This window comes from Pseudophryne corroboree, chromosome 1 (assembly GCF_028390025.1).
Source record: "Pseudophryne corroboree isolate aPseCor3 chromosome 1, aPseCor3.hap2, whole genome shotgun sequence".
Classification (NCBI taxonomy): Eukaryota; Metazoa; Chordata; class Amphibia; order Anura; family Myobatrachidae; genus Pseudophryne; species Pseudophryne corroboree.
The window spans coordinates 696,684,466-696,708,339 of NC_086444.1; the positions used below are offsets into that span (position 1 = coordinate 696,684,466).

Below are 23,874 nucleotides of genomic sequence, written 5' to 3' on the forward strand. Positions count from 1 at the left end.
CTATATATGGTGTCAGTTCGCCAGCCAAGGTGTTAATATTGCTGTCTCACTGAAAATAAAAAACCTAACATATACTTTCTTCCTAGGAGCTCAGGAGAGCCCCTAGTGTGCATCCAGCTCAGCCGGGCACAGAAATCTAACTGAGGCTTGGAGGAGGGTCATAGGGGGAGGAGCCAGTGCACACCAGATAGTCCTAAATCTTTCTTTAGATGTGCCCAGTCTCCTGCGGAGCCGTCTATTCCCCATGGTCCTTACGGAGTTCCCAGCATCCACTAGGACGTCAGAGAAATTATTTTTTGCAAAATTTTTTTTTTTTTTTTAAATTAAAATCATTTTGGACAGGGTCAAATTCATGTTCTATACCTAATATAAAACCTCAACAATTTCTGAGTAGTTTTGGGGGGGAAAAAAATTGTCCGTTAAGTGGTTAAATGGACGCTGTGTGTGAGTGGAATGACCAATCTTTTGGTTTTACATTTCATCTGGGGCTGAGAGAGGAACAGAGGAGACGCGGAAATGCTTAAAGCAGCCATCTGGGCTCTGAAAAGGTGATGACGCAAAGTGGAAGTGCAACTTTAAGGTACACTACACAAAACAATATACCTATCCATAATTCTTTCTGTGGTAATTTGTAGATAATCAGAACAATACCGTAGATTTATCCAGAAAAGGAATTGGTACGGAGTATTTTTGCCAAAATTTTGCTGATGAAATAAAGTGATTGAAATGACAAGGTTTTTATATTATATTATATATACACATTTCAACCACTCTATTAGCCAGGGGAGAGAAGTTGGATTAGATACTGCTATAGGGTTTCTCTATGTTTCTTACTAATAACTCCAATACACAAGTCCCAGGCCTTCTACCATGGAGAAATTCCCAAATGACATCACTGGGAAATTGTGTGACAATAGCAATCCTAAGATTCTGATGCTGCAATGAGCTTTAATTAAGAAGAAACATTAAAGTTGCATCCTAACAAACACCCGAGTCCATGCAGTATATACATTTCTAATAATATTGAATGTGGAAATATTAATAAATAAAAAGGTATAATTACCTTACACCTTACTGTTTGACATATCATCCGGTCATAGACACCCTTTAATCCACTTCTTGTAGCAATCACTGTGACCAGGAGAGGTCAGTTCAAATGCTCCATGGTATACTTTATTGCTACTCCTCAATATACACTTCATTGCAGTGACACAGGAAGATATTTTGTCAAAGGCGTCCATACGGGAACAAAATTGGAATTCCCAGAGAATAGGCATCACTCATTTCAGAATGAAGTGAATGGTTGTCAAAAAGGCGCGTGTGTGTGTACTGGTCCATTCACTTGCATTGGTTTATTGCACTAACTGTAAATGTTTTATTCAAAAGCACTCAACAACATCCATGTGAAGCCTAATATATACATACATATAACCAAAGGATAACCCTCACATTGCATACAGACAGATAGACTGACTCTAACACATCTACCACATCACACAAATGAAGGGGTATAGAAAGAAAATGTGGAATTACTCTAATTTTACCTGTCATAGCATTTTGCACTTTAAGCTCAAGTGTAATTTATGCTTTGTTATTTTCTACTTAATAGAAAGTAGTTATTACGTATTTTCAAAATAAAATTACATTTAAGGGCTGATCTGACCGCATCAGCGTTTTTTTGCTGTAGTCGTGTCTGCGACTTTATGATAATGCAAGTAAAAGCCCTTCCCCTGGTATACAAGTGTGCGTCTGCAGTCCCAACAATCAGAACCTGCACAATCCCATGTTAGGGGCACAATGTCCATCAGAGTATGGCCTATAGTATACGTGATTAAGGGGCTGAGTTTGCAACAAACCCTGCGACACATCTGCCACACTCCCATAACACACCCATAAGATGAATTATCTTTATGCATCTGCTTAGCCACCTCCCAGTCATTAGCCAATACATCCCAGAGTCAGTGTGGCTTAAGCGGTACTCTGTGATTCTGCACGGTGGATCACATGCACCGATTTGAAACATGCGCTGTCATAAAAAAACGCTAATTTACATGTACATTGGCATCCACAATCACATAAAACAGACAGTAAAGATGGCCCTGCCAAATGGCCTTACAAGTGTTCATCCATGAGATTAAAAAAAAAAAAAGAAATGTGTATATAAAACCAGCAATTATCATAGCTCTACAGTTTTACATTGAAAGTAATAGTATACAAATCCAACATTACTTTAACACTGAAAAACAGCATTTCCAAACCCACAAGTCAATGAGCAATTACTTACTTGGTGTCATCTGTCACATCCACTCCCGTGTGCGCAGTTATGGGAGCATTGGAATGACCAGCTGTTGGATCATCAATGTTCAGATCCCCATTGGTGGAATTTAAGCCCTATAAACAGAATAAATGAAATGTTTAAAATGTGTAAAATTTCACCTTAATCCAATGCACTCTACTTCTCCTACCTGATGCTTTAAATGTGGTTGATTCTTGTTCTGTGATGGTGTGGGAGCATCACCCGTTACAGAGCCTATAGGAGTAGGCTAAGAACAAGAGATGAAACAATATTAAACCACTAAACGTGACATTTATAAAACATTTTACTCGCTCACCCGGGTATAGTTGCTAATTTCTGTCAAAACTCACCAATGTTTTCCCCACCCAATCATATTCGTAATCAAAGATGAGTCCTCGCTGATCCAAAAGGTCCGTAAAGAGTCGACGAAGATAATCATAATCTGGTTTTTCAAAAAAGTCCAGACGGCGAACATAACGAAGGTAGGTTGCCATCTCATCTGTGAGGGATAGGGAAAAGTGTTACTTGGATTACCACGCACATCGGTCAGTATGCCGAGTTGTAAACACATTGGTCCACATAAGGGGGGAAAAAAAGGAAGAAAAACGAACAGAAAGACATATAAAAAGATACACAAGAGCAGCAGAGAGAGATGAACACAGATATAAAGAAAGAAAGAAAACACACACCTTGCACTACAAATTCAAGTTATTATGGCCCTCATTCCGAGTCGTTCGCTCGGTAATTTTCTTCGCATCGCAGCGTTTTTCTGCTTAGTACGCATGCGCAATGTTCGCACTGCGACTGCGCCAAGTAATTTTGCTATGAAGATAGTTTTTTTACTCACGGCTTTTTCTTCGCTCCGGCGAACGTAATGTGATTGACAGGAAATGGGTGTTACTGGGCGGAAACACGGCGTTTTATGGGCGTGTGGATGAAAACGCTACCGTTTCCGGAAAAAACGCAGGAGTGGCTGGAGAAACGGAGGAGTGTCTGGGCGAACGCTGGGTGTGTTTGTGACGTCACACCAGGAACGACAAGCACTGAACTGATCGCAGATGCCGAGTAAGTCTGAAGCTACTCTGAAACTGCTAAGTAGTTTGTAATCGCAATATTGCGAATACATCGTTCGCAATTTTAAGAAGCTAAGATTCACTCCCAGTAGGCGGCGGCTTAGCGTGTGTAACTCTGCTAAAATCGCCTTGCGAGCGAACAACTCGGAATGAGGGCCTATATACGGCGGTAAGAAGTGCAAGCTGCTGTCCTTGTATTCACACAGACTCATCTACTCACCTAACTCCACAAACTACTCAAGATCTTTCTAACATTTAGTGAATAGTCAAAATATTGGTCATACATACTGTTTCAGTATGTATGTAAATTTTATGTATGTATGTATGTATGTATGTATGTATGTATGTATGTATGCATGTGTACATATACTCACCAGGGAAATTATCACACAAGACTTCTACAGGAGTGGATCTTTTGGTGTCCCCAATCTTCTGGTATCTTTCCTTTAATGTGTCAGCCTAAAAGAAAAAAAAGACGGGTTTGACTCAGTCCCAAATAATACTGTCAGCCCTCCTAATCACCATACACCGTACTTGCCTTCTCTCCCTCCCGGCCCTGTCAAAGTCAGAAAAATATCTCTATGCACACTACCATATTTGCACCTCACACAGGTCCGTGCTGCGCATGCGTACGCTCTCCCGTACGTGCGCATACTCACAGTCGCGGGCACCCGCAGGCGCACGGTATGCGTATTTACGGTAGAGTTTATGTGATTGTAGCGTGCGACTCAATCGTTACATATTTTCACTATATAATGTATTTTGTAGATCATGGTCCCTTTGATAGATTCTGAAAGTTTGGTTAATATAGCATGTTCCTGAACAGAGAGATCCCTCTTTGTATTGTACGAAGGGTCTAACAGGGGTCATACAGTGGTGTTTGGTACCCATCGGAAGAGTATTTAAATAGCAATATTCCGGTGTTGGTTTGGAGCGGATTAATCGCTCGTGCGAATAGTTATGGACATAAGAAGTTTATGTCCATTTACTATTATTTGCACTTACTTATCCATGCGGCGGGAAACCTAGTTTCCCACCCACCTGAACAGTTGGAAGCAGTCACAGCCCACCTGTATGAATCAACCTATGACCTTTTGTTATAATGCGAAGCCGAATTCCTGTGTCCAATGAACAATGAGATTGTAGGGACCATTGAATTGTATTGTGTGTGGGGCATAAATAGGCAGGCCGACCATATCCAGTTCACTCTCTTCAACGGTTCTCATTGCTGATAATCGGGAGCTGGATATCGAGGCGCATGCGATCGTTTCCCCTTGTGCGTAAGTGTTTCTCCGCAACTATATTGATCTTCTTGTTATTGTGGGCCAATTTCTCTCTCTCTCTCTCTCTTCTCCTCTTTCTCTCTTATTTTCTCTTAAATAGTAATTGTATTATATTTCCTGTGTAGTTATCTGGTTAGGTAGTCTATGTTATATTGTAGTGTATGATTTGTATTTGTATTAATTCTTTTGCAAGTATATCATTCATAATATATATATATTAGGCGTTGGACCCTAAGCCCAGGTATCTGTGTATTTCTTATAGTGTTAAGTATTCTCAGAGCGTCGGTGACGCTCATACAGCTTTTGAGTTAATAAGGTTACACTGTGTTGCATTTACACTCTATCTATACACTAAGGTTTTACAGCATATTACATTGTTTATGGTTTAGATTTAAAGGTTTAACATTGTTAGCGTCAGCGCCGCTGGTGATCCCCTCGTGGTCCCGAGCGTCCGCTACGCTATAACGAATCATTACGTTAGTCAGCAGCCAATAGCGTGCCTGCCTGTGATCTCTTGGCCGTGAGCGAACGTGTCGACTACGGCTAAGCGATTGTTACGCAACGAGCGTACCCTTACGGTACTTCATACGTAAACAGCGTACAGTGTTCTTAGACCTCATAAAGGGTATTATATACGATAAATATTCAGCTTTATCAATTGGGGGCTAGTCCTGTCCTTCACACATCTGCACTAGGTAATTTCAGCAGACATTATCCAGCAGCAAAGGGCGGGAGATCATATTCCTCGTAGTGCTGTTTGGATAAGCGTCTGCTTCTCTTAGTAAAGGGTGCTGAAGGAATCCGGGAACCGGAGGTAAGAACAACACGCTAGTCTCTTTTAAAACTGTTTATTTTTCTGTCTTGCGTACACACGCACGCACACATATATATCTGCATTTCTTTTTTTCATTTGTGTATTTTCGTATATCACTCTCCTGTTTGCCAGTTTTATAGTTGATAAACGTGCTAAGAGAGATTTGCCGCTATTTCATAGTTTAAGAGTAAAGGTAATATAGTTAAAGTATAGACAAACACACAGCTGTGCCTGAGAGACAAGGCGAAGTCAGTGTGGTGCGCGGTAGATGATAAAGGATCATCTACATTGATAAACGTATAAATTGTGTTACGGTGGATCTTTGCTTTGCGTACACGTGTCTCTAACAAAGGACTGAGACTTGCGTACGCAACCCAAGGGCCGACGCACGCAGCGTATATTACGCAACGGAGCGTACGGGTACGCCCACGTAACTCAAATCACAAGTGTTAATTTTTTTCAACGCGATAAATAGCGCAACGCGGTAAATAACGCAAGGCGATAAATCGCGCAAATCTATTTTAACATTCGAAATTTAAATTAACAGATCCTTCTCCTAATTTGTAACACATCTGGTCTAAAGAGAAATTTCTGCGCAGAAATAGAAATAGAAACAAAAGTGTATATGTGGTGAGTGAGTGTTTGTTTTTACAATTTTTGAGGTTGAACCACAAGAAAAGTCGAGTTCTCGTGAGGTACATGCGTGTAAGTGACGTACATGGTGGCTAGGGAGGCATCCCTGGTTAAAACATACAATTTGAGCATTAGAGTGTAGCAGACCAGGAGGTCATACTGTAACAGACCAGGAGGTCATAGCAGACCAGCAGGTTCAGGTACAGCAGACAAGGAAGTCCGCTATACAGTCCACAGGCACAACACCTAAAAGGGTTGGTGCAACACCCATATAGGCCATACAAGCTCTGGCTGAAGGAATTCGCAGCCGTAATTTTCGATTCCACTGGTCGCTCCGTACATAAGATTAGTTGCTTATGTGCTGAACGATTGTACCGCACGTAATTGTGTGCATTAGTAAACCTGACCGGTACTATTTGTGTACGAAGGTCATAAACGCTATTTGTACATTCTAACGTGATTTGTGTAATTTTTTTTATTTTAAGGGAGGTTCGCTGCTCACTCAGGAACTATCCAACAACCAATAGTTACTGGAAAGAGTAAGTGTTCTTCGGATCACCCTCACAGGTTCCAGTAAATAGAGGTTCAGGTCGCAGGGGCCCTGGGTCGAGTACGCCAGCACCATATCGGTGTGATCAGGTCGTATTGGTCGGCGTGGGCGAGTGAGTGGGGTACTCGGTAAACCGCCACCGTCAGCCTATTTTGAACATTTTGGTTTGCGTAAGGGTTGGCTGAATAAAGCAACACCTTCGAACTATGGGGGCCACTTGTTCAGGTAGGGGGCGATCAACCTCGGTTCGGGTTGATTCAGTGAACCGACCAGTCGGGTCGGCAATGTACGTAATGTGTGAGAAATACGGAAGTCACACAGAAGCTTTATGTGATGAATGGGAGAGAATGACGGTACATGACGGGGAGAAATTCCCAAGAGTAGGTAGCTTCAGCACAGAAGTGTTAACGAATTTAAGGAGAAGGATATGTCTCATTAAATCAGCCAAGAGACGAATCAAGCATTATGATTATTTACAGTTGTGGCAACAGGAGGGTGACATACAGAGAGGATTGGCTCAGGCGGCGGGATCTGGCTCGATCAGAAAACTGATAGCCACGGCCCCACCGCCACCATATATATCGGGAGAAAAATTGGTTGCGGAGAATGACGCACTAAGGTGTAACACACAAACACTTAGCAACTGTGTAAATGTTAAAGATAATGTTAACCAATTAACCAATGCAAGTATTAACCCGTGCAAGTTGTACCCTGTTTTGAACTTTCCTCAGGAGTGTGATCAAGAGGACGAATCGGCAACAATTTCAGCGCTCTCTCTAGCAGCCACCATAGCAGAGACCACAGTAGGCACAGCTCCACCCCCGAGATTAGTAACAAAGGCCCCTAGCGGAGGGATAGGTGAGGTCGTATCAACGGGTAAGTATGGCACCATACACTATGCTGAAACTATTTCACCACAGCCTGTAGAATCTACACAGAATGAGGTTGTTAGAGTTAATCCTGTTAAGGTAATAGTAGTTCCAAATGGGAAAACAGACACTTCAGGAGTCACTCCTGTTAGGAACATTGCCATGTACAGCCCATTTTCCCGAATGGAATTAAGGACCATAGTGTCGGAATTCCCTGACCCTAGAAAAGACTTAGTTGCCAGCCAAAAATACATCAGAGACCTAGGTAACACTGTAGAGCCCAACAATAAAGACTGGCAGATATTGCTGAGAGCATGTTTACCCTCCAATGTCGACGCAGCTCAATTTTTAGCTGACTGTGGATTAGATCAGGATGTACCTCTTACAGAAGTATACAACAAAGACAATGTAAAAAGAATAAGTTTACAGTTAAAGGAGTATTTCCCAGCCGTAGTTAAATGGAACAAAATATTCTCCATTAAACAGAAGGAGTCAGAAACAGCTACAGAGTATTTTCACAGAGCATTATCAGAAATGGCAAAATACACAGGCATAGAGGACATTAAAACAAACATAAACCATCGAGAAGTAGCAGTATCGGTACTGATGGATGGTTTAAAAGAGTCATTGAAGACTAGGGTACAGACCACACAACCATGTTGGCGAGGTCTGTCTGTGGCTACTTTGAGAGAGGCTGCTATTGATCACGATAGGAACATCACCAGACACAGGGAACAACAAGGTGATAAGTTAATGGCAGTAAGTATACAGGCCCTGACCACAAGGCAGCCTTTGTTTATATCACCAAACCCTGTGGGTAAGTCAAATGTGGTTACTTGTTATTCTTGTCATAAACAGGGACACATGGCACGAGATTGTAGAGTGAAGAATTCACGAAACTCATACCAACCCCCTAGACAACGACACGACACACGACATTGGGATCAGGGTCCGCAGAAACGGAGTTATGAGCCACATACAGGGGAAACAAAAAGATATCCCCCGAACAGAGACTGGCAAGCCTCTGGTAGCTCCCAATTAACTCCATCACAAGTAGTTGCTGCCAGCGGGATTCAGGGAGGTCACCATACCCAATAGGGGTGTGGCCATACCTGTAATCTGCAGCCAGTAAAATTGATTGCAAGCCTTGGAAGTGAACCAGAAATTGCAATCAATGTAGCTGGTAAATCATTAAACTTTCTTGTAGACACAGGGGCGGCCAAATCAGTGATAAATTCGACAGTGGGCATGAGAACCACTGGTAAGACAATTCCAGCCATAGGGGTAACGGGAGTAGTCCAGCACTACCCTGTTAGCAAACCAGCCGAGATTACAGTAGGGCCTTTACATACCAAGCATTCCTTTTTGCTGGCTGCATCGGCACCGACTAATCTCCTGGGAAGAGACTTACTGTGTAAAATGGGGTGCGTCATTTATTGTACTCCTGAAGGTGTATTCTTGGACATACCTGAGAATCACGCTCAGGAAGTGCGAGACATGTTAGACTCCCCGTCAAAATTAATGTCACATACCATTATGACAAATAGGACTCCCTCCCAAGTAGAAGAAATGACATCTCAGATACCAGAGTCACTTTGGACTAAAGATGGACAGGACACTGGATTAATGGCAAACGTAGCTCCGGTAGTTGTACAAGTAAAAGATGGTAGGATAGCTCCAAAAATCCCACAGTACCCTCTGAAGCCAGAGGTGGAGTTAGGAGTGTATCCCGTAATAGAGCGCTTGCTACAACAGGGCATTCTGGTAAGAACGTCCAGCACTGCCAATAGTCCCATCTTCCCTGTTAAAAAGAGTGGGGGGAGGGGTTACCGGCTAGTGCAGGATCTAAGGGGGATTAACAAAATAGTTGAGAGTCAGTTCCCCGTAGTGCCAAATCCAGCTGTCATCCTAATGCAAATCCCTCCCACTGCGAAATTTTTCACTGTTATTGACCTCTGCTCCGCTTTCTTTTCGGTACCTCTGCACCCTGACAGTCAATATTTGTTTGCATTTACATACAGAGGAGTCCAATACACATGGACTCGATTACCACAAGGATTCATAGATAGCCCAAGTATATTTTCTCAGGCTTTGCATGATTGTTTATAGTCTTTCCAACCAGTGAATGGATCAGTATTAATACAGTACGTGGATGATCTACTACTGTGTTCTGATTCATTGGAAGCATCCCTGAAGGATACGAAACAGCTCCTGTTTCATCTTTCAGACACAGGACACAAGGTTTCCAAAGACAAGTTGCAATTATGCCAAACTAAGGTAAAATATTTGGGACACTGTCTAACACAAGGACTGAGACACCTGACCGCTGATAGAATTCAAGCAATTAGAGACATGACTCTGCCACAAACCCAGCAACAGATCAGAACATTTTTAGGAATGTGTGGGTATTGCCGTAACTGGATCCCAGGGTTTTCCATTCTAGCGTTACCCTTGCAGGAGATGGTCTCCTCAAACAAACCTGATCGGATTTCGCATACAGACGAGTCTGAGACAGCATTTGAGAGACTTAAACAGTGCCTAACGCAGGCACCAGCATTGGGTATGCCAGACTATGGGAAACCCTTTGAACTATACGGAACAGAAAGTGCTGGTTGCGCGGCAGGCGTACTAACCCAAAAGCACGGTGATGCCAGCAGGCCAGTAGCATATTACAGCGCTCAGCTAGATACGGTAGCGCGATCCCTCCCCACATGCTTGCGAAGCGTTGCTGCGATAGCATTGCTAGTAACGAAAAGCGAAGACGTCGTGCTAGGTCACAACCTCACAATTCATACACCACATGCAGTGTCAGCCTTGTTAAATTCTGCCCAAACCAGGCACGTCTCATCAGCGCGGTTTACAAGATGGGAATTGGCACTAATGGCCCCCGTAAACATCACCATAAGGAGATGCAGTGCATTAAATCCTGCAACATATCTCCCAGGTGTGCCTGGACAGGCACAAAGGGTGGAGGATGAGAGTGGTGGGGAAGGAGAATTTAACACAAAGGAAGACACACATGAATGTATGGAATATTTGACCCAAAATTTTACCGCAAGGCCTGACATCAGTGACAACCCACTGGAAGATGTAGAACTTACGTTCTACACGGACGGTAGTTGTCATAGACAGTCAGACTCGGGAGACTTGTGTACTGGATACGCAGTCGTAGATGACCAAGGCACCATAGAAGCGGAACCGCTAGGCCCACCTCACTCAGCCCAGGTTGCTGAACTGGTCGCCCTAACCAGAGCATGTGAATTGGCTAAGGGCAAATCAGCCAATATCTACACCGATTCTAGATACGCATTCGGGGTAGTCCATGATTTCGGAGCCCTATGGCGCCTCAGAAATTTCATGACGGCAGCTGGTACACCGGTAGCGCATGCAGCTCATATAAAAAGGCTTCTAACAGCGATACAGGAACCCGACAGAGTGGCTGTTATCAAATGTAAAGCACACACATATAGCCAAGACCCAGTATCACTTGGTAACAGCCGAGCAGACGAAGCTGCTAAATTAGCAGCTGCTACCCCCAGACAGACAGACACCACACAACTGATGGTATTTAATACCATCAACACACAGAAGTTGTGTGAGATGCAAAATTTGTGTTCCACACAGGAAAAGGCAGTCTGGAAGGCAAAAGGATATGGTCAGGAGTCCTCAGGACTCTGGACGGATGGACACGGTAAACCAGTGGCCCCCAGAGCATACCTTCCATGTTTAGCTGAGGCAGCTCACGGGCTGACTCATCTGGGCAAGGAAGGGATGTGCAAGTTGGTAAGAGCATATTGGTGTGCCCCAGGATTTTCATCTCATGCGAGTAAAAGGGCAATGTCATGCCTTACCTGTCTGAGAAAGAACATCGGAAAGGCAATACCTACAGAACCATCTCATATCCCACCTGCCGGCGGCCCTTTCCAGGTAATACAGATTGACTTTATTCAATTACCCCCTTGTCGAAATTTGAAATATGTACTTGTTTGTATAGATGTTTTCTCAAATTGGGTCGAAGCATTTCCAGCGGCCACAAATACCGCTATGTTTACTGCTAAGAAAATTGTGCAGGAATTTGTATGTAGATATGGTATCCCTAGAATTATAGAAAGTGATAGGGGTACCCATTTTACAGGTGATGTCTTTCAAGGAATGTGTAAATTGATGGGAATTGATAGCAAGCTGCACACTCCATACCGTCCACAGGCGAGTGCGAAAGTGGAAAGAGTGAACAGCACTATTAAAAATAAACTGAGTAAAGTAATGGCAGAGACAGGATTGACATGGCCAGAAGCTTTACCCATTGTACTGTACAGCGTCAGAGCCACTCCCAGGTCCCCTCTTAATCTGTCTCCCTTTGAAATCTTGTTTGGTCGACAACCGCATGTTATGATTAACCCTCAGGATGATTTGAAGTGTAACAATGAAGTGACTGTAAAATACTTGATTAACATGAGTAAACAGTTAAGGAATCAAAATGATAATCTGAAGTTAGTGATTCCTGATTTACCAGATAGTAATTGTCATGACATTGAACCTGGGGATTATGTAATGATACGGAATTTTCTACGCTCAGGTTGCCTTATTGACAGATGGGAAGGACCATACCAGGTCTTATTGACTAGCACTACAGCATTGAAGGTTGCTGAGAGAGAGACTTGGGTTCATTCGTCCCACTGTAGAAAGGTTGCTGATCCAGCGAGGTCCCGTGATAAGGAACAGACGGTAGAGGTTGTATCACTGGAGTGTCTGTTCCAGGAAGATTGAGGCGGCACCTGAGCATTGAAAATCACAAGACCAAAAGCAGTTGTCGATCCCCTGTTCCCTTTTATTGTTTTTCTCCAACTTCCATTCCCCTCTCCCTCAAATTATTTTTTTTCCCCCTTCTCATTCTTCTCCGTTTCCTCCTACAAGATGGACTTGCCCCAAGAGACTGTGATCCGGATTTTCCTGTTGACCATGATGTTGACCAGAGCAGTCTGTTCCGGCGAGAGTACCATGGAGGTCGAGAGAGGTTCTGGAATGGGTTCTGATGACAGAGATGGAGGCGTAGTTTTCCAAGAACAACATAATCAACAAGCAAAGGCGAGTATCAGAAAACGATCCGATAGCATTGACCATAGAAGGAATTGTGAAGGATTGTTAGCTGAAGAAAACTGTATCTGTCGGCTCTGTAACAATGTCATTGAGGATGGGTGCATAAAGAAATGCCAATCCAGTTTTAATATCCATATGGACCGGCATCCATTGAGTGACTATCACTCCTTAGTGGGTAGTGTGTTAAATAAAACAGATTGTTGGGTATGCTCTCAAGTACCTCAAGGTCATAGCAAATCAGGGCTAGTACCATTTCCTTTAACGTTAGGGGAGGTACTTGAGTTAAGTGGTGGGAGACCGGTGGACAGGAGGTTTAATATCTCCAGCCCTCCTAGTTTGAAGCTCCACCAATACCATGTGGATAGGTCCCTATTATGTTTTAACATCTCCAATCCCCGAAAGCCGGGAAATTGGGAAGTGTCATGGAGTAATCAAACCATGACCTTTTCACATAGAGCAGATAGAATGCCTACAGATACAGAGCTTATACGCCACATAGCCAGTAGAGGAAAATCTTTCCGGTATAGGTATACCTTAGGAAATAGGATTACGAGAGTTGGAGAGGTATCACCAGGATACTGTGCACATATCGTACAACCTGATACGTGTACTAAGCAGATGGAAGAATTAGGGTTAGGAGATTTCACATGGAAGGTGTGTAATATGGTTATGTCCTACTCCGTCCCATATGTTCTCCCCGATGATGCATATTTCATATGCGGGAGAAAGGCGTATAAGTGGCTTGCCCCAAACTCTGAAGGATTGTGTTATATTGGAAAAGTACTGCCTGAAGTAATGACTGTATCACATGACAAAATGAAAGACATACACCGTGTTGCCCAAACTCCTTATACTCACACCCATTACGAGCACGTAGTTAAACGGCACCTGATAGAAAGAACAGAGCATCCGGCCTCTGACATGATCCATGAATCCACCGGGATTCAGTTTCTAATCGCGTTAGATATCACTCGCACCGCTAGAGGAGTGTTGAATTATAAATACATATCTGCGCTCGCCAATTTGTTAGATAATATCACTGAAATGTATGATGACACGTTTAGGTATACTGGAAGAGAACTTCAGGCTTATAAAACAGAACTGGTACAGCATAGAATGGTTCTTAATTACCTCACAGCAGTGACAGGCGGATATTGTGTCACACTGGCAACACAATACGGCGTGAAATGTTGCACATATATTACGAATAGCACCGAGGACCCGGTCGAGGTCATAGACCAAAAGATGGACGATATTCTCCAACTGAAGTGGGAATTTCGCAGGAGACACAATCTCACTCTTGCTGCTGTAGGTAATGAGCTGACTGGTTGGGTGTCATGGTTGAACCCGCGAAATTGGTTCTCAGGTTTAGGAGACTGGGCTCAAGGAGTCATAATGGATGTTGGGAAGTTTCTCCTATGTATCTTAGGTGTTATCATAACGATCGGTTTGATATTTAGATGCGGTCAGGCTCTAATGAGGTGCAAACACCGTACCAGGGTAATGAGTTTGAGGAGTGAGGAAACTGTAATTCCAATGGACTTGATTTATGACCCAAATGTAGAAACAATGATGTGATGAAAATGCGATTTCTACGGTCCGTTTCTTTCACCTGTTTTTCCGTTTCCTCCAAGGTAAAAAGACCCACTTGGACGAGGAATTTGATGAGCCGATATACAGACAACAGAGGGATTAAAGAAGAAGTTTTGACAACCTGATACACAGATTTTTGATGAACTATGCCATGGATCCCCAGGTTCCCTAGAAATTTTAAAATTACGCTAGCCCAACACTTTTGTAAATCTATGGACATTGACAGCTTTTGCTCGCACCTTATGGGCAAAAGCAAAAAGAAGACTGCATTCAACAGACACCAAACAAGACCTCAATCGACGAATGTACATTTACCTGACATAGAATACCACCGCATTTACCGTAATCATGTCTTTTCTTCATTTCTACAACCCTCAGGTAATGACACACATAGTCGATAGGGAATACAGGCACAGATATCAGCAATCACATATCTCCCCCATTCATGTATCATCAACTAAAATGTGCTCCCCCATTTTGTTACAACCAAAGCCGAAAAGAGCTCGGTAAAGTTTGACAGCCCATCCACAGACCCGTACCACGGGATAAGAAGGAATTCAAATGTATACTTCGCAATACCTCGAAGCTTGATTTAAAACACGTACGGCACGATGATACATGACCCCCAAGCACGGATTCATACACACATGCTTCTGCTATCTTACTAGGTCATACCCTTTTCCTACCTTCTCCTCTCCTCCCCTACCCAACCATGTAAATGTATTAACCCCTGACATATATTTTTCTCTTTTTGAAATGTTTTAGAAGGTGGCAGTTATTGTTGACTGCCAAAGGGTGGACTGTCAAAGTCAGAAAAATATCTCTATGCACACTACCATATTTGCACCTCACACAGGTCCGTGCTGCGCATGCGTACGCTCTCCCGTACGTGCGCATACTCACAGTCGCGGGCACCCGCAGGCGCACGGTATGCGTATTTACGGTAGAGTTTATGTGATCGTAGCGTGCGACTCAATCGTTACATATTTTCACTATATAATGTATTTTGTAGATCATGGTCCCTTTGATAGATTCTGAAAGTTTGGTTAATATAGCATGTTCCTGAACAGAGAGATCCCTCTTTGTATTGTACGAAGGGTCTAACAGGGGTCATACAGTGGTGTTTGGTACCCATCGGAAGAGTATTTAAATAGCAATATTCCGGTGTTGGTTTGGAGCGGATTAATCGCTCGTGCGAATAGTTATGGACATAAGAAGTTTATGTCCATTTACTATTATTTGTTCTTATTTAGTCATGCGGCGGGAAACCCAGTATCCCACCCACCTGAACAGTTGGAAGCAGTCACAGCCCACCTGTATGAATCAACCTATGACCTTTTGTTATAATGCGAAGCCGAATTCCTGTGTCCAATGAACAATGAGATTGTAGGGACCATTGAATTGTATTGTGTGTGGGGCATAAATAGGCAGGCCGACCATATCCAGTTCACTCTCTTCAACGGTTCTCATTGCTGATAATCGGGAGCTGGATATCGAGGCGCATGCGATCGTTTCCCCTTGTGCGTAAGTGTTTCTCCGCAACTATATTGATCTTCTTGTTATTGTGGGTCAATTTCTCTCTCTCTCTTCTCCTCTTTCTCTCTTATTTTCTCTTAAATAGTAATTGTATTATATTTCCTGTGTAGTTATCTGGTTAGGTAGTCTATGTTATATTGTAGTGTATGATTTGTATTTGTATTAATTCTTTTGCAAGTATATCATTCATAATATATATATATTAGGCGTTGGACCCTAAGCCCAGGTATCTGTGTATTTCTTATAGTGTTAAGTATTCTCAGAGCGTCGGTGACGCTCATACAGCTTTTGAGTTAATAAGGTTACACTGTGTTGCATTTACACTCTATCTATACACTAAGGTTTTACAGCATATTACATTGTTTATGGTTTAGATTTAAAGGTTTAACATTGTTAGCGTCAGCGCCGCTGGTGATCCCCTCGTGGTCCCGAGCGTCCGCTACGCTATAACGAATCATTACGTTAGTCAGCAGCCAATAGCGTGCCTGCCTGTGATCTCTTGGCCGTGAGCGAACGTGTCGACTACGGCTAAGCGATTGTTACGCAACGAGCGTACCCTTACGGTACTTCATACGTAAACAGCGTACAGTGTTCTTAGACCTCATAAAGGGTATTATATACGATAAATATTCAGCTTTATCAGCCCCCTGGAAGAGCAGACAACTCTCCTGATTTTCAAGATCCCTTCTGCCCAGCCACCCACTTAGTGAGTAAAGTGGTCGGTCCTGGCAGTCAATGATCCGATTCCTGCTGAATCGTGTCATCACAGCCACGCCCCCTGCAGTATAATGCCGGTAATATCGGTATTACAGAGCGGGGGCCGTGGCTACAATACCATACAAGCCTGAGATCCCGGATAGGAAGCTGTTTGCCCTTACAGCCACGGGGAGAGGTACAAAAAGCTAGTACATCGCATGGTGTACTGCAAATGTTGTATGCTGCTGGATATAATTACCATATGTTGCATGACATATGTGCATGAACTACTAACCAGTTTCAAAACAATAACCTTTTGGAGGCAGCTGCATGTTATATTAACTTTATTAATCCATCAATAAACATGGAGGTGAAGTTGGAATAGCTCCAAGTGAATGCTGTATTAGGACTGAGTTCTGATAATATACACTGTGTTTGGAGACGCATGATTTAACAAGCTTTATCTGTGTTTAAATTCCTGGTATTTTGGTAAGGCTCAGAGGCTCAATTTTTTATTAGGATTATCTTAATATATGTGTAATTTTATAAAAACCGGCCGGTATATGTGTATTATATATGTATTCGTGTTTTAAATATTGATAAATTTGTGGTCAAAGTATAAGCGCAGTCTCATTTCTTTATTACATGAGAAACTTGACCTCAGCCTCCTGTAAGGGCTCAAACCAATCCGATTGCAGGAACTGAAACACCACTTTAAGATCCCAGGGTGCCGTCTGCGCCACAAAGGGAGGCTGGGTGTGCAGAACCCCTTTCAAAAAGGTCTGAACCTCAGGGAGGGCAGCCAATTGTTTCTGGAAGAAAATGGATAAAGCCGAAATCTGGACCTTTATGGATCCCAAACGCCGGCCCATATCCACACCTGCTTGCAGGAAGAGGAGAAACTGACCAAGTTGAAACTCCACCGCAGGAAACTTCTTGGATTCACACCAAGACACATACTTTTTCCAAATGCGATGGTAATGTTTAGACGTAACTCCTTTCCTAGCCTGTATCAGGGTAGGAATAACCTTGTTTGGAATGCCCTTCCCAGGTAATATCTGGCGTTCAACCTCCATGCCGTAAAACATATCCGTGGTAAGTCTTGATAAGCGAACGGCCCCTGTTGTAGAAGATCCTCCCGAAGAGGAAGAGGCCTTGGATCATCCAGCAGTAGATCCAGCAGATCCGCGTACCAAGCCCTCCTTGGCCAGTCCGGAGCAATGAGGATCGCCTGAACTCTTGTTCTTTTTACAAGCTTTATAATTCTTGGAATGAGTGGAAGTGGAGGGAACACATACACTGATTTGAACACCCACGGTGTTACCAGGGCATCCACCGCCACTGCTTGTGGGTCTCTCGACCTGGAACAGTACCTCCGAAGTTTCTTGTTGAGATGCAAGGCCATCATGTCTATTTGAGGTACACCCCTACGACTGGACACCTCCGGATGGAGGCCCCATTCTCCCGGATGGAGATCGTGCCTGCTAAGGAAGTCCACTTCCCAGTTGTCCACTCCCGGAATGAAGATTGCGGAGCAGGATTTTTGTTACCTCTGATTTTGCAGAAAGGGAAAAAACCCCTACGTGGTCTAGTCCTGGCGCTAGATGAGGGGGTTCACCACAGCCACTAAAACACAAGGGGTTAGTCAGACCCCAATACATACAAACAGAAAAAGCAATGTAGCGCTATTTGTCAAAATTGAGAAGGAAGGTCATAAAAACAACACAATTTAATTGTATATGCAAGAATTAATAAACAACATGATGTGCACTTGATAAAAAATAAGATTTTAAACCTACCGGTAAATCTTTTTCTCCTAGTCCGTAGAGGATGCTGGGGACTCCGTAAGGACCATGAGGATAGACGGGCTCCGCAGGAGACATGGGCACTAAAAAGAACTTTAGATATGGGTGTGCACTGGCTCCTCCCTCTATGCCCCTCCTCCAGACCTCAATTAGAAAACTGTGCCCAGAGGAGACAGACAGTACGAGGAAAGGATTTTGTTAATCTAAGGGCAAGATTCATACCAGCCCACACCATCCACACCGTATAACATGGAATATACGTACCAGTTAACAGTATGAAACAAAACAGCATCAGCCAGAGACTGATCAAAACCGTAACATAACCCTTATGTAAGCAATAACTATATACAAGTCTTGCAGAATTTTGTCCGCACTGGGATGGGCGCCCAGAATCCTCTACGGACTAGGAGAAAAAGATTTACCAGTAGGTTTAAAATCTTATTTTCTCTTACGTCCTAGAGCATGCTGGGGACTCCGTAAGGACCATGGGGATTATACCAAAGCTCCAAAACGGGCAGGAGAGTGCGGATGACTCTGCAGCACCGATTGAGCAAACATAAGGTCCTCATCAGCCAGGGTATCAAACTTGTAAAACTTTGCAAAGGTGTTTGAACCCGACCAAGTCGCCGCTCGGCAAAGCTGTAATGCCGAGACACCTCGGGCAGCCGCCCAAGAAGAGCCCACCTTCCTAGTGGAATGGGCCTTTACCGAATTTGGCAACGGCAATCCAGCTGTAGAATGAGCCTGCTGAATCGTGTTACAGATCCAGCGAGCAATAGTCTGCTTAGAAGCAGGAGCGCCAACCTTGTTGGCTGCATACAGGACAAACAGTGCCTCTGTTTTCCTAACCTGAGCCGTTCTGGCTACATACATTTTCAATGCCCTGACCACATCAAGGGACTCGGAATCCTCCAAGTCCCGCGTAGCCACAGGCACCACAATAGGTTGGTTAATATGAAAAGAGGAAACCACCTTAGGCAAAAATTGAGGACGAGTCCTCAACTCAGCTCTGTCTACATGGAAGATCAGATAGGGGCTTTTGTGAGACAAAGCCGCTAAGTCAGATACTCTCCTAGCAGATGCCAAGGCCAACAACATGACAAACTTCCAAGTGAGATACTTTAATTCCACCGTTTGAAGCGGCTCAAACCAGTGAGACTTAAGGAACCTTAACACCACGTTAAGGTCCCATGGTGCCACTGGAGGCACAAAAGGATGCTGGATATGCAGCACTCCCTTCACATAAGTCTGGACTTCTGGGAGAGAAGCCAATTCCTTCTGAAAGAAAATGGATAGGGCCGAAATCTGAACTTTAATGTAGCCTAATTTTAGGCCCAAATTCACTCCAGTCTGGAGGAAGCGAAGAAAACGGCCCAGATGGAATTCTTCCGGAGGAGCATTCTTGGACTCACACCAAGACACATACTTCCTCCAAATACGGTGATAATGTTTCGCCGTCACCTCCTTCCTAGCCTTTATCAGAGTAGGAATGACCTCATCCGGAATGCCCTTTTCAGCTAGGATCCGGCGTTCAACCGCCAACCTGTCAAACTCAGCCGTGGTAAGTCTTGGAATAGGCAGGGCCCCTGTTGCAACAGGTCCTCTCTGAGAGGAAGAGGCCACGGATCTTCTGTGAGCATTTCCTGCAGATCCGGATACCAGTCCCTTCGAGGCCAATCTGGAACAATGAGAATTGTCTGTACTCCACTTCGTCTTATGATTCTCAATATCTTTGAGATGAGAGGAAGAGGAGGGAACACATAGACCGACTGGAACACCCACGGTGTGACCAAGGCGTCCACTGCTATCGCCTGAGGGTCCCTTGATCTGGCGCAATATCTCGGAAGCTTCTTGTTGAGGCGTGACGCCATCATGTCTATTTGAGGCAGCCCCCACTGACTTGTAATCTCTGCAAAGACTTCCAGATGAAGTCCCCACTCTCCGGGATGTAGATTGTGTCTGCTGTGGAAGTCAGCTTCCCAGTTGTCCACTCCCGGAATGAAGACTGCTGTCAGAGCGCTTACATCATTTTCCGCCCAGCGAAGAATCCTGGTGGCTTCTGTCATTGCCACTCTGCTCTTTGTTCCGCCTTGGCGGTTTACATGAGCCACTGCGGTGATGTTGTCTGACTGAATCAGAACCGGTAGGTCGCGAAGCAAATTCTCCGATTGACGAAGGCCGTTGTATATGGCCCTTAATTCCAGTACGTTGATGTGTAGACAAGCCTCCTGGCTTGACCACAGACCTTGGAAGTTTCTTCCCTGTGTGACTGCTCCCCATCCTCGGAGGCTCGCGTCAGTGGTTACCAGAATCCAGTCCTGAATGCCGAACCTGCGACCCTCTAGAAGGTGAGCACTCTGCAGCCACCACAGGAGAGATACCCTGTCCCTTGGGGACAGGCTGATCATCTGATGTATATGTAGATGTGACCCAGACTACTTGTCCAGAAGGTCCCACTGAAAAGTCCTTGCATGGAACCTGCCGAATGGAATGGCCTCGTAAGACGCCACCATCTTTCCCAGAACTCGAGTGCATTGATGCACCGACACCCTTTTCGGCTTCAACAGGTCCCTGACCAAGTTCTGGAGTTCCCGGGCCTTTTCCATCGGGAGAAAAACCCTTTTCTGTTCTGTATCCAGAATCATTCCTAAGAAAGGCAATCGGTTCGTTGGAACCAATTGTGACTTTGGTAGATTGAGAATCCAGCCGTGCTGCTGCAACACCCTCAGGGAGAGTGATACGCTGTTCAGCAACTGCTCTCTTGATCTCGCTTTTATTAGGAGATCGTCCAAGTACGGGATAATTGTGACTCCCTGCCTGCGCAGGAGCACCATCATTTCCGCCATTACCTTGGTGAAAACCCTTGGGGCCGTGGAAAGCCCAAACGGCAACGTCTGAAATTGGTACAGGTTGAGTATCCCTTATCCAAAATGCTTGGGACCAGAGGTATTTTGGATATCGGATTTTTCCGTATTTTGGAATAATTGCATACCATAATGAGATATCATGGTGATGGGACCTAAATCTAAGCACAGAATGCATTTATGTTACATATACACCTTATACACACAGCCTGAAGGTCATTTTGGCCAATATTTTTTGTAACTTTGTGCATTAAACAAAGTGTGTCTACATTCACACAATTCATTTATGTTTCATATGTACCTTATACACACAGCCTGGAGGTCATTTAATACAATATCTTTAATAACTTTATGTATTAAACAAAGTTTGTGTACATTGAGCCATCAAAAAACAAAGTTTTCACTATCTCACTCTCAGTCAAAAAAGTCCGTATTTCGGAATATTCCGTATTTCGGAATATTTGGATATGGGATACTCAACCTGTAATGACAATCCTGTACAGCAAATCTCAGGAACGCCTGATGAGGAGGATATATGGGGACATGAAGGTATGCATCCTTTATGTCCAGGGACACCATATAATCCTCCCCCTCCAGGCTGGCGATGACCGCTCTGAGCAATTCCATCTTGTACTTGAACCTCTTTAAGTATAGGTTTAAGGATTTTATATTCAGAATGGGTCTGACCGAACCGTCCGGTTTCGGGACCACAAACAGGGTTGAGTAATACCCCATCCCCTGCTGAAGCAGGGGCACTTTGACCACCACTTGTTGAAGACACAATTTTTGAATCGCATTTAAAACTACCTCCCTCTCTGGGGAAGAAGCCGGTAGGGCCGATTTGAAAAACCGGCGAGGAGGCACCTCTTCGAATTCCAGCCTGTAACCCTGGGAAACAATGTCTATTGCCCAGGGATCCACCTGTGATTGAACCCAGACATGGCTGAAAAGTCGAAGACGTGCCCCCACTGGGGCGGACTCCCTCAGCGGAGCCCCAGTGTCATGCGGTGGATTTTGTAGAAGCCGGGGAGGACTTCTGCTCCTGGGAACTAGCTGTAGTTGGCAGCTTTTTCCCCTTGCCCTTACCTCTGGCAAGAAAGGAAGATCCCCGTACTCTCTTGGATTTATGCGACCGAAAGGACTGCATCTGATAATGTGGCGTTTTCTTAGGCTGTGAGGAAACATAAGGCAAAAAAGTTGACTTACCTGCAGTAGCTGTGGAAACCAGGTCCGTGAGACCTTCCCCAAACAATTCCTCAACCTTGTAAGGCAAAATCTCCATATGCCTCTTCGAGTCGGCATCACCCGTCCATTGTCGGGTCCATAGGGCTCGCCTAGCAGAAATCGCCATAGCGTTGGCTCTGGAACCCAGTAGGCCCACGTCTCTCTGAGCATCCCTCATATATAGGGCCGCATCCTTAATATGACCCAAGGTCAATAAAATGGTTTCCTTATCCAGCGTATCAATATCAGCAGATAAGGTATCTGTCCACGCTGCTACAGCGCTACAAACCCAAGCCGACGCTATCGCCGGTCTGAGTAATGTACCAGTATGTGTGTAAATTGACTTCAAGGTAGTCTCCTGCCTGCGATCAGCAGGATCTTTGAGGGTTGCGGTATCTTGAGATGGCAGCGCTACCTTTTTTGGATAAGCGTGTCAACGCTTTGTCCACCCTTGGGGAGGATTCCCACCGTAACCTATCCTTAGCCGAGAAAGGATACACCGTAAGAATCCTTTTGGGAATCTGCAGTTTCTTGTCTGGAGTTTCCCAAGCCCTTTCAAACAACTCATTTAGCTCATGTGAAGGGGGAAAAGTAACCTCAGGTTTCTTTTCCTTATATATGCGCACCCTCGTGTCCGGTACCGAGGGGTCATCTGTGATATGCAACACATCTTTTATTGCAATGATCATATAATGAATATTTTTAGCCAATTTTGGCTGCAACTTCACATCATCGTAGTCGACACTGGAGTCAGAATCCGTGTCGGTATCAGTGTCTACTATTTGGGATAGTGGGCGCTTTTGAGACCCAGAAGGTCCCTGCGACATAGTGAAAGGCAGGGCTTGACTCCCTGTACATTCCCTGGACTCTGCTTTGTCCAACCTTTTGTGTAATAAATTCACATTTGTATTTAAAACATTCCACATATCCAACCAGTCAGGTGTCGGCGTTGCCGACGGAGACACCACACTTATTTGCTCCACCTCCTCCCTAGAAGAGCCTTCCGCTTCAGACATGCCGACACACGCGTACCCACACCCCACACACTCAGGGAAATCTCTAATCTGGAGACAGTTCCCCAACAAGGCCCTTTGGAGAGACAGAGAGAGAGTATGCCAGCACACACCCAGCGCCACTGACCCTGGAAAAAATTCCCAGATAGATATAGCACTTTTAGTATATATATATATATATTCACTGCGCCAAATTATGTGCCCCCCCCCCTTCTTTAAAACCCTCTGTCACCGTGTTCAGCAGGGGAGAGTCCGGGGAGCCAGCTTCTCAGTGGTGTGCTGTGGAGAAAATGGTGCTGGTGAGTGCTGAGGGATCAAGCTCCGCCCCCTCAGCGGCGGGCTTCGGTCCCGCTTGATTTCTTTAAAAACTGGCTGGGGTTTCCTATATACAGCCCGCAGAGCCTATATATATATTTGTGCCAGTCCTAGAGGCTTAAAATTGCTGCCCAGGGCGCGGGCGTCCCCCCCCCCCCCCCCCCTGTGCCCTGCACCTATCAGTGCCTGCCATATGTGTGGGAGCAATGGCGC

The 23,874-nt window shown here is 44.5% G+C and overlaps 1 protein-coding gene across 6 annotated transcripts in view; it reads right to left on the reverse strand.

Moving 5' to 3' along the window:
* CSNK1G2 (casein kinase 1 gamma 2) overlaps nt 1-23,874 on the reverse strand; it is a 175,890-nt gene that overhangs the window by 14,508 nt on the left and 137,508 nt on the right. For 4 of the 6 annotated variants that reach the window (XR_010175777.1, XM_063914808.1, XM_063914809.1 and 1 more), the window contains 4 exons: nt 3,744-3,828; nt 2,647-2,795; nt 2,466-2,543; nt 2,285-2,391 (listed from right to left, as the gene is read on the reverse strand). The exons of 1 other annotated variant lie outside the window; for it this stretch is intronic. Coding sequence is in view for 3 of the 5 variants with exons in the window: in XM_063914808.1 (XP_063770878.1) it covers nt 2,285-2,391; nt 2,466-2,543; nt 2,647-2,795; nt 3,744-3,828 (419 nt within the window). In the remaining 2 variants the exon portion in view is untranslated. Of the gene's footprint in view, nt 1-1,063; nt 1,197-2,284; nt 2,392-2,465; nt 2,544-2,646; nt 2,796-3,743; nt 3,829-23,874 lie in introns of all 6 variants that reach the window. One more of the 6 variants, XR_010175778.1, reaches the window with a different exon arrangement.